This window comes from Coccomyxa subellipsoidea (assembly GCF_000258705.1).
Source record: "Coccomyxa subellipsoidea C-169, whole genome shotgun sequence".
Taxonomy (NCBI): Eukaryota; Viridiplantae; Chlorophyta; class Trebouxiophyceae; family Coccomyxaceae; genus Coccomyxa; species Coccomyxa subellipsoidea.
In genome coordinates, this window is record NW_005178032.1 from 192963 (window position 1) to 204768 (window position 11806).

At 50.0% G+C, this 11806-nt stretch overlaps 2 protein-coding genes across 2 annotated transcripts; both read right to left on the reverse strand.

Moving 5' to 3' along the window:
* Positions 1-942: 942 nt before the first annotated feature.
* On the reverse strand, positions 943-2073 carry COCSUDRAFT_56208 (hypothetical protein; the record flags this gene model as incomplete). Its single annotated transcript, XM_005646249.1, has 4 exons — positions 943-1140; positions 1362-1532; positions 1743-1931; positions 2059-2073. The coding sequence occupies 4 exons, from the start codon at positions 2071-2073 to the stop codon at positions 943-945; spliced, it is 573 nt and encodes a 190-aa protein (XP_005646306.1).
* A 5234-nt stretch (positions 2074-7307) lies between these two features.
* COCSUDRAFT_42818 (Six-hairpin glycosidase) lies at positions 7308-10793 on the reverse strand (the record flags this gene model as incomplete). Its single annotated transcript, XM_005646250.1, has 7 exons — positions 7308-7331; positions 7840-7966; positions 8357-8577; positions 8937-9124; positions 9719-9915; positions 10457-10593; positions 10737-10793. 7 exons carry the CDS (start codon positions 10791-10793, stop codon positions 7308-7310), a joined length of 951 nt encoding a protein of 316 aa, XP_005646307.1.
* Between the last annotated feature and the right edge of the window lie 1013 nt (positions 10794-11806).

Below are 11806 nucleotides of genomic sequence, written 5' to 3' on the forward strand. Positions count from 1 at the left end.
TGAGTGAATGGATGGAGCGCGCTTTCCAGTCCAGATTGAACAGGTTTGAATCAATATAACTTGCTGCATGGGATGTCCTGTTGCTGGTTTTACGAGAGCATGCCATGAATTGGTAGAACATTGATTGTTTGGAGAATCTTGCATGTCATCTTCAAAAGCATCAAGATGCACTGCGCTCCTATGCAATCTAGAGGTTCACTTTTGCACAAGCACAGTCTTCACCGCATCATGTTTGCTCTGCTCTGCTTGTCTTTTCACCTTCATCTCCAAAATCGCCAATTTTATGGCATCGTGCAGATACTGTAAACGATGTTTTGGCCATCAATGGACAAATGCTACTCTTAAAAGCTAAACCAGCTTCAGCCACACAACATCTCTGATAAATTTTGACTTCCACTGGCACAAACGTGGCAATTATGATACTAAGCTGGCTGACAATGCCCAACCAGCTATGGTCCAGTCAATCACCAACCCACCAGCTGACCAAAAGTGAGTCACCTCCTTCCAAATGTTCACCAGAGATAACACCCAGGCCACCACCCAGGCGAACGGCTCTCAAAAGTGTGCATGTCTCCAGATCTGCTCAGGCAATCGGCGCAAGCACCGCAGGAGCAGCCACAGGGCAAAGAGCGCGGACGGCTTCCCTTCCACATGCACTTCCTGCCATCATGCAACCACGCGCGCCCGCTGCTCTCAGAAAGAGCAGCCGAACCTCCTTCCAGTTTTTTGAACTCCAAGTAGAAGTCCGGGCACTGTAGCGGGCCTTTCTTGGGCCCAGAGAGCACCAAACGGCCCCAGGCAATGACAGACAGGTGGCGCCACCTGCCACCTGACAAATCAATGCTTCCACTTTCACATGAGATGAGGACACTGGTGAAGGGGGAGAAAGCACTGCGCAGGAAGGCTTGCTGCGGCGCAAACCCGTATGCATTGAGCACCACTCTAGTGAGTGTATTTGATGGCTGCAGCACCGGTGGCAGTCCATGTCTCATCCAATATGCACTCCACCGGAAGGTGCGCAGCGCTGGCAGCACTGTCTGCCAAACAGGGCAGCGCGCGTATTCTTCCAACCCACTGAGATGCAGCTCTGCGCTGGGCGGCAAGGAAAGCCCGCCGAGCGCTAGTCCGTGCAAGCTGACTCTGCGCAGATGCTTGAGGCAAGCGAGCTCCATTTTCAGCTGATCCGCCTCATCCTGGGGGAGATGTGGCTGGTCAGAGTACAAGTGCAGAGTCTGCAAGCTTGAGAGGTGTGGGAAGGTTGCCACAACATTAGCACGGAGTGCCACATCTTTTAGAACCAAGTGCTGCAGATTCGGCAGCGATGGCAGCGCTGGGAGACTGAATGTATACACATCAAGCACGCGCAGGCGCTTTGCAGCTGCAGCAAAGTAGCTCAGCAGCTGAGTGCCAGTGGCATGGCCCTCATCTTCTTGCAGCTGACCCAACTCCAACACCAGCTGGGACACATGGCTGGGTGTGTTCTGAGCGGCCATCAGTGTCCTTGCAACCACCCACCCTGCTGGTGTCCGCAGCTGCAGCAGCAGATTTTGGGTGTAGCGCCATCTTGCAGCTAGCCACAGTGCGCCTGGGAGCAGATTTATGAGCTTTTCAGGGCTGGTTAATAGAAGCGGCGTGTTCAGCATCATCAAAGAAGCGTTTTGATAATTGATCTGCACTGCAGCACAACGGCCTCAGATGATTCCGCACAGGATGTCGAACATTTCTGGGTCGTTTTGTGCAACCTGCTCCTCACCTGACACGCCCACATTGACGTGATCCGTGACGTGATCCGTGACGGCCACATTGACCAGTTGCAGGTTCCAGGTGGTTCTGCATGCTCCGGATGCCCTGGCCCAGTCTCGCAAGCTGAGACGGGAGGCCACGTTCTGCCAGATCTCCTCTGGGAACCTCACAGTAGGAGGAGACTCGTCCTGCACATTGAGACTACGTCATTCATCCTGCAGTTTTATTAATCTTAATTGTGTTGTGCGGGTACCAAGATATTTTAGTGCAACACGCCTGTTTCAATCTGGGTGCTGATGGTGCACAGATCCTTACCTCGTGGCTGTACATCAGATTTTTCTTGGAGCGGAAACAACAGAGAATGGTATCCATGTGATTCGAATTTCTCAGTGAAAAATGTTTTGGGTATACCTTTGCGTTCCTTAAAGCCAGCGTTGTGTGTTCGACCCATCCAATGTTTTGTGTGATTAGTCATTTTCGGGTCTCATCGCACCGATTAATGCCCCCCGTCAAACGAATTCAATCAAATCGACTTCAACACCTAACGTTCTCACGTTCAAAAATGTCCTAAGATTATTTCCTGTGGGAGCCGTTGCTGGTTGTGCGTTCCTGTTGAGAAACAACTCGGATGTCGCAGACTGGCCCATTGGAACTGCAGAGAATGCCACAGACTGAGCCGTTGGATAGGGTGATCTTCAATTGACTTCCGAATTAACATGATTTGATTTGCTTTATGCGATGCAGGAAAGTTTCTGCCGTTTTGATTGTCTGACGATGTAACAAATGCGCAGGTTGGGCCTCCTGTCACTGCAGAATGGACCTTCCCAGCGGAGATCTGGCAGAACATTGCATCCCACATCAGTGTACGAGACTGGGCAAGGGCATCGGGGTTGTGCAAGACGACTTGGAAATTGCAGCTCCTCACTGTGACAATCCCAGATCAGGTCTAGACATAACCGACCCATCGTTTGATTCACCAGGTGAGCACCCCTCTGACCTGATATGAGGGTTTCTTGAGCTCCAGATACTTACTCACAGCTATTGGAATGTCCAACACACTTGCACTTATGACAGGCAGCAGTTGCATACACTAAAAGCAATCTCGTTATGACCTCAGGCTTCAGATGGGTGGTGAAGCGATGGCGCTGCATGCAGACCATGCGTGCATCCTTCCAAACAGTTTGCTCGCGAAATCATGAAGACAAGGCAGTCTGCCCATGCACTGATGCAGCTGCAGCTGCACTGGGGCGAGCAACAAACACATAAGCGCCTGTCCATTGGCATGAACCTTCTGCACTGGTTGGCTGCAAATGCCGAGGGGTTGCGCGCTCTGGAGGTCACTATGGTGGAGATGCCACCGCTGCCACCGCTGGCACACCTGCGTCATCTGGTCCTGTGCAGTTTTCCCTGTGCCGGCCGCCTCCGTTCTTTGTCCGCAAGCTGCCACACCTGGCAAACTTGCAGACTCTTTTCATCAGTCATGAGACCACACACGATGAGGAACTCCAACTGGAGCTTGATTTCTCCAGCCTGCATCACTTGCATGATGTCAGCTTGCAGGACGTGGTGCCATTCAGGCTCTTGCTGCCGACCGATGCAGCGCTTCATGTGAATTTGTATGACACCCAAACTCGCCGGTAATATCGCGCGTACAACCCCGTGTGGCTCACGGTGCTGCGGCATCTGCGCACCTTCAAGTGGTTGCCTTTCAATCCGGGGACGATTTCAAGGTTGCCAGATGTTTTCAGGCTGCCGAGCTGCCTCACCAATGTGCAAATCAATCTGTTCAACGTAATTTTCCCTTCAGAGCCGCTCTGTTTGCGCGGTCTCTTTTCATCCTGCACCAATGTCCTCATAAGCTGCTACGATGCATGGGTGGATCTCTCGGGTGGAAACTGGAAGCACCTGTGCATCAATGCTCAGGAGCGCCTGGTTCTGGCTGGGTCAGACTGCGGCCCTTTGAGCTGCCCGGATTTCTGCCTTGAGTACGGAGTATTTGAGGGAGCAGTGTCAGCCGCTCTTGCTGTGAGCAGTGGGCGCGAGGCCTTGCCTGGTGGTAGGGAGAGCTTGTGGAAGGGCTGCAGGCAGAGCATTCCAGACTTTGACGATGTTGCATGCACCTGCGGGGCTTGTCATGACTGTCTGATCAAGTCGGGAGACCTGTCCCAGATGGGGGCATGACTTCAGTGACATGGCGCCTTGTCAGAGACAAAAGGGTTGAGACAATTGTGCTGGGCACCCTTTTAGGCACCTGTTCCCAAGCCAGTAATGTGAGATAGGTCAGGCGGCGCAAGGATTTCTAATTTGCAGGTATTGGTCCATCAATGAACCCTCTGGCAAGCGCTTAGTTCTCCAGCTGCATGAGGGACATGTACATAAAAGGTAATCCCAGGCACGGTGACATCAGGCATGACATTTGCGGATTTATCAAAGAATTAATGATGTGCATGTGAATTCCCCTGTGTAGATTGCTTGCACGTGGAGCCAGCTTGCATGCCATCTTTGACTATTAGTACAAAGTTTGCATTGCCTGTTCTTTACATATTTGGTACCGTAATTGTGTCTTCAAGGGCTGACTACGGTGACTAGTTAGTACGCCCAATACTGAAGGGGTGCAGACGGAGGAGGGCCCCAATGTGTTATGGCCTGCCCAAATTCCAAATCGATGAACATGGACAGAGAATGTGAGTTTAATATGAATTGAACTGCCATTGCCTTCCCAATCCCCATGTGCGTACCACACTAGTTTTGCTGCTTGATACTATTGGACATGCCATTATCAATTACAGGCTTCAAAAATTACCGGTATGGCATACAGGTTGGTGTTGTACCAAGCATGCAAACTCACAAAAGAACAGGAAAGTGCATTATCAAGATGAGCACCTCACCACTTTCTAATCTCAAGAGGCATGGATGCTATGTTGGGCGTTTGATATTCTCTAGGTAATCAGTGTGTACCCAAGTCAGTTCAGTTTCCACAGCTTCCAGCTTGGGGTGGCAGCTTCCTGTTCATATGAATTTCACATGAACCTGTACGTCTCCTGGGTCGAATTCAAACACATATGCATCTGTGAAGGTCAACAATGTCTACCATTGGATCTTCCCTGACACGACCAAACACAATTGGTAAGCCCCACAATTATACTTGCCGGCCAAGGGGCAACACGCGCGGCAATAACCCCGCGTCTTATCAATGGTACACAGTCCCATGCACTCTATGTGTATATCTGGGCAATGCAGCGGACTGCCGCTTGAGGGGGAAACCGCCAGAGAATTATCAGCAACGATGCTCAGCTTGCGACAATTACCTCCCGACAGATCAACCCATGCATCCAGGGAGCAAATATACAGATCAAATCCGGGCCGGAAGGCTTCGCGCAAACACAGGGGCCTTTCACTCCACCCAACACAGCGCATGTGCACATGTGCACGACTGAGGTTGCTTGGCAATGCCAGGATCTCTGGCAGCTTCGTACTCATAGTGCCATTAAAAAAGTTCAAGTCAGACAGTGCAGCTGTGGCAAGACCGTGTGCTATACCCGGTGGTGCATAGACCGGTCACTTGACAGCGAGACATGAAGCTTGGATCTTCCTGAACATGCAGTGGTCCAGAGACACTAATAAAATTGGTTGTATGATGACAATTGGAACGGTTGACGAAGTTGCTGTCTGACAGCTGCCTCAAAGGCCAGCCGTGTGGGCTGTGCACAGGACCCACTTGATGTTGGAGTTGGGTTGCAATGAGTGGATCGTGCAAGGGATATCAGCACTGTCCATTTCGAACATGGACTCAGCTTGAATGCAGATGTATATTTACCTGCTGGACACCTTTACTCTGTCTGGCTGCAAATGAAATGAATGAATGAAATCACCCCCACCGCAATTGTTTTGACATGGCGGCTGACATGGCCAGCAGTGTCAATGGTCTCAACTTGAGTGGACGATGTAATCACTGTACGATCATGAGTGGATTGCTGCAGATGCGCATAAAGCGTAAGGTTGGAAACGTTTGTGCCTGTAGAATTAGCTGTGTCTTTTGCCGCTCCTCCTAGCTGTGCTGATTTGTCCGGCTTTCGCCAAATATTATACCTGTTGTTAATATAGCAGGCTGCGTTTGCATCGGGCTCTGCTGTGTAAATTATATGTTGTAACGGGTGCGATTGAACCGTGCACGTGCAGAGGCCCTCTTTGTGCCTCAAGACGCATGCATGCGTGCATGTTCGCATGCATGCTCCTGTCAGCAGTGCTCAAACTCTCATCCAAATGCTTTTGTGTCATCTGACGTGAACACCGGCACACAGACACACATCACATCTGATTTCTGCACACATCATCAACTGCCTGTCAAGTACCTGGCAACTTCAAAGTCCCTTGGTCTTGATTGCAGACTGCATGCAGCTGTGCAGCTGCAGCGCAGCTACCAAGAAGCTTCCTGCTGGGCCCGAGCATTTCCGCTTTGTCTGCATCAGTCGGGATGCGTCAAGGTGAACGCACGGCCTAACCCGCTGTTGGCGCATGCGCAGCAGCCTTACTGTCAATCAATCTTGCTCAGCAATGCTTCAATGACTGAATCGATTGAGCAGACTACTGACAGGGCTAGTTACTCAAATCCATACGTGAGCCCAGAAGCTGCTCGAAAGGGGTTCCCCCACCTCCCTTTGACAGCATTCATTGAACGCTGTTCAACTCATCCGGGCTGACACATCCTACAAATCTGCTCGGGCTGCCTAGCACCAGCAGGAGTCCAAGGATTGACTCAGTCATGGGTGCAAGCAACCAGCGGCCTGACAGTGAGGCCCGTTTCGTTCTGCACAAAAGAGTGTTAGCCTGCCAATAACAGCTACAGCAAAATTGCACTTTGTCAGTCTGGCGGGGCAGAACGCAGCCGACAGCACTACTGTGTCTCCAGGATAGACATCAGAAGAATTGAATCCCTGCGCACCACTCAACAGCGTCAGCTCTGGCCTGCAGAAATGGCAGCTGTTGAGAAGGTGAGAAGCCCACACTCCACACGTTGCCATGTCACCAGCCCCGCCATAGTGTGGAGCATTGCTCTGTGGGCCATGCTAATTTTCACTTGAGGCCAGCTGCTTCACGGTTGAGAAATTGGCATTCAAGGTAACAACCCCTCTTTTAGGCTCACATAGTAAAATAGTACCCTGAAAGCACAAAGAAAGCCAGGAGAAGCTGACTACGCGGAAGTCAGTAACCCATGGTTCAAGTCACCCACGGGGAAATACAAAGGTTTCCCCATGATAACTCTGAAAACCTGAGTTTGTCTTTGCAACAATGCACTGAAAAGGGGGGAAATGGGAGGTGTTTAAAGAAACACTGCCAAGCAAAGGGAGAGTGGCGCACGCATAGTAGCGGTCATTCACATGCTCCAAGACCTTCTGCTCCAGGGCATCCGCTTTGCTGCTCCCCATGACCTGTGAGCAAGCATCCACTTACATAAACTCATGTGCATGCATGCATGCCCTAATCTACAGCTTTGCTCCAAGTGTGCAGTTTCCTTGACTTAAAGCCGACACCTTTGTTTTAGACTTGCACACCATCTGCTCTGCCTATGCACATAGTGTGCAGCACACCTGCATTATTTTCATAGCCTATCTCATTATTATTATTATTATTAGTACTCGCCTATTCTGCCAAAAGGCAAGGTGCGTCTGCTGATCTGCCTACACAGCAATATAAAGGCTGCCCTTTTCTAGCCCTTCTAGGATTTGCCAGATCCAAGCAAGACCCAACCAATAGCCTATCAGATGACTTGAGGACCTGCCAGGTGTTCAGACCTTGAAATTTTTGATCCTCGTGGGATGGTTGTATGAGATGTGTCAGACATCAAGTATAAGAGCCCTACCTTGAGCAGGCACCATGCAGGACCCATGTAAGCATTGTTTGTCCACGAATTCATTCTGCTGCCATCCAGATAGTATCCTCCCTTCACCTGTCCCGCAGTCATCATATGCTCAGACCACTTCATGACATGCTCATCGCTGTAGACTTAGTACATAAAAATTTTCAAGACTGAGCAACTGAAAAGCTGCATGTTTCCAAAGCATTCAGACCAATGCACAGCAGTAAGCAATGACTCACCTCTCCGGTGCTTACGATTTCGCTTTCGAAGAACTGCTTGAGGGCCTTCATTGCAGGGTAGAGGCCCGCGTCCCTCACTGCCTGCTCTCCATGCGCCTTCCAGAAAGATGCCAGGCGCCAGGGAATCCTGCCCGACACATAAGATTAAGTCGAGATTAGTCATGCTTCACCACACATGTACTCAGGTTTATTGCTGGCTTCGCATGCAAGATTGGGATTGCTCAAGAGAGAGACTATCATGACCGGGTTCCAGAGGTACTGATGGTGGCTTCTCTGCAGACCTTACAGGGCTGCACTTGCTCTCTGCAGGCAATCAGTCACTATCTATAAAGATTCAAATCGCTTGGTCCGAGAACAGAGATATCCCAAACTATAAAGGAATGCAAAGCTGCTCTGAGGCACAGCAGTGTGTCACCCGATAAACACGTGTCTTTCATTATTCTTCTTGACTGAACTCGAGAGCACCTGGCAAGCGCTTGATGTGAGACACGCATTGGAGTTCAGCAGTTTGGCACACCTTGAGGCGTTCGTGAAATAATCTTTGTCGTGCGAGTTTGAAGGGTCGTCTCTGTTATTTTCCAGCACGAATCGTGTGGATGCATTGTAGACCTTGGCTGACTCATCGTACACATAGAAATCCGCTAGCAACCCTGTGGGATGCTGAGTTCGGTTTCGCTCATAAGCCGCCACAGTCTTGTCAAAGGTCGCCTGCCACTTGTCTGCGTGCGCGCTGTCCTCCTGCAATTGAAAGTTTAGTTTGTATCAAGAATTGTAGACGGGGGTAAACCTAGATAGAAACCCTGGCACAGGATACACGCCCAATTCTGGAATCAAAACAGTGGAAACGTGATGCATGCAAGTGTTGAGGAGAAGTATACAGTAGATCAAATGGAAAGAAACACGTGCAGCAGCAATTTGGCAATGGCTCTCATTTTCACGCGGTCTGGCAAGTTCAACCATATTTTGTCAAGTCCTTCTGCCGTAACTCAGCAGTGCCCTCTAGCAATCATGACAACAATGCTCTCCTAGCTATTAACGCACAAGAGATACCCAGGGATACTGAAGCATGACTGTCTGCATTATCATGCAAAGCGCACCTTTTTGAACAGCAGAAAGTGGGCAGGCATCCAATCCGATGATCTCGACAGCACCCGCTTGTCACTCGGCCCTGCCCAGCTGCCCACCATGGGCATGTGACTCTCGCCAGACTTGATGCAGTGCGTCAGCAGCGACTGGCAGATGCTGAGAGCCTGCTGCTTGTAGGACCCGCCACCCCACTTCTTCTCTGTGCATGCAAAAAGTAATTTGCCTGAGCTGTCTTTCAAACCTTTTGTGTCTTCGGAATCTCAAATTGATCATCATCTCAAAGGATGAAGCCGCCCCATGCCAGCCAAGAATCGGACGCGCTTCGGAAAATTAAAGTTTTCAAGCTATGCAATGACCCATGCTGGCAGAGGCTTCTTCTATATGCCAGCCAGCACTGCACGTCATGCATGCAAAAACGAAAGCAATGCACTTTGGTCGGCTCTGTGCAGCTCTACATCTGTCCACAAGCTGAAGGCAAGGCAATTGGCTTGCAAAAAAGGGCTAATCCCAAAGCAGCAGACTTCATGAGGACTTTCAGACCAACCTATTCTAGCGGGCAGTAGAGTTCATCCACTTTGCGTTTTATTTTAACCCTTCATCGACCCTATACCTTTAATCCACCATTTCATTCCCCCATAAAAAAATATTACTGTAAAAGCCCCTTCCTCAAAATCTAAGCCCTGAATTCATACTCCCTAGATCCTAAGCTAAAATGGATGAAGAATAAGGTCGGGGCAGTAATGTCCTGTGTCATGTCAATTGCCAGTCTGATGAGTCATCAGTAATGACTAACCTGCTTTGAACAGGGCATAAGCCACGTCCATGTCGCCATCGGTGGCCGAGTTTCTGTTGCCATCAGGAGCAGTGAAGTTGTCGAGAATCTGCCACTTCATCATCCCGTGTTCTGGATTGATGAAGCTCTGATAGAATTTCAGCAAGCCATCGAATTCAGGCTTCTCGCCGCGGAGCACGCTGATCAACATCCCATACCTGCGCACATCATTCCTTTGCAGCTCCTGTCTTCTTAAATGGAGGAGATATGCTGTGCCTTCACTTCTTGACAGATGCCACTTTATACTGAAATAGGGTTGCCTTATTCTGCAAGGCCCTGGCTGGTGAGGGGCAGTATAATGACTGAGCACCGTAATTGGGTCTTACTTGGATCTTGCGAGCCAGCACGGGGTAGGATTGTGGCAACCTTCACCAGCTTGTCTGCAGGAGATACCTTGCCTTTCGGCAGAGAAGCGTGCAATAATAATAAAAATCTTAATAATATCTCAGTCCCTGGTCTTGCTCCCCACAACACTGCTGTGCCCTGCCCTTACAGAATTATCTGCTTCCTTTCATGGTGCAGTTTTAGAACACTTGTATTTTAAACATTTACCGGTGTTATGACAATACTTCAAGTCCGCAGGACCTGATAGGACCAGAGGGACCTGTAGTGCTGCTTTCCAGTCTTCTCTGTTGTGTTTAGGGACAAGCAGAAGCTTGCTGCACATCTGGAAAGCTTTGCTCAGGCGAGTCTGCTTACCCAATGGCCTCCGAGGTTGTGACAGCGTTGGGGGGCCATGAATCGCCAGCAAGATTGTACTTGACATACTTGCTACCGTCGCTCCTTGTGGCAAGATACTTGTTCTTCCAGTTCCTGTGAAGCTCGTCAACAGACACCTGTGCATGCATCATTATAATTCGTATAAATAATAATATTCCCCCAGTCAGAGGCAATGTGCATATGCAGACAAGCTGCCGGTGACCACTTCAAATTCTTGCCCCCCGTTGGACTTGCAAGATCCAAGCAAGACCCAGTCAACCGTGGGCAGGGTGCTTAGTATTCGCAGCGCCCCCGCCAGCCGGGGCCATTTGTGCATGCATGCGGCATTACAGTGACACAGCAGGGCAGCGCTGGTGGGGAAAAGCGACAAGCTGATTGCAACATATGAAGACTGCTCTATAAAGGCTGCTTGAGCTCAATTATCAGCACTGCACAAGCATCAGCTTCAAGTAAATCACCTGTTGGCGCCTGTCTTGGCACCTGCGACAGGTAGCAGCGTGTCAGGTATACAGAAAAGGCATGCGTATAAAGGGATTCGAGACCTTCCAATCACCGGATTGAAGCTATGTACCTCACAACTGAATGGCGTCGCGCCTGAGAAGGTCTTGGCTGCGGCTGAACAGCCATCCTGACAAAATGATTTGACATTTTCAAGCTGATGGACAGAGCCATTGCAGGAGCGACGATCTGCAGACAACATACGTGTTTTGCTTGGTTTATTGGTCCTTAGTGCAAGCATGCTGAAAGCGAGATGAGCACTGCAATGAGTCTCGGTGAGCGCAAACATGTCCAGAAATAATACAAGGCTGTTGGCTCATTGCAATGTGATTCTTTACACATTCGAATGTTCGTAAGCGGGAAGTGTCGGCGCTGTCTCTATATGGCTCGGGACTTGCAAAGCATGTTCCGGAAGAACCCAGATCGTTTTCGTTTGGAATCAGCTATCTCGCCAAAGGTGCTCTCTGTTCGCGCGCACCTCAATAGGAGACTTCTTGGCAGATCAATGGTGCCTTAAGCGGTTGCCTTCAGAAATCTGCAGGTCAGAATTCTCGTGTAACCGGTCAGGTCCCAGCACGTTTTAGGCCTATTGAGGCAAGCGCTGGGCTATTCTCATGTCATCTTCGGAGTTCCTTGGATGACATGAGAGTGCCCGACGCGATGCAGGGTCCACACCCACTTTGTTATAGGCCTTTGATTACCTTGCATCATAAATATCTCAAAAGACATGTATTCCCTTTGAGCTGCTTCCATAGGCCTCGCCGTGGATGCCACGCGAACCCGGTCAGCTCCGGGGCTTAATCAGAAATATCGGGCACAGAAGGAACCATT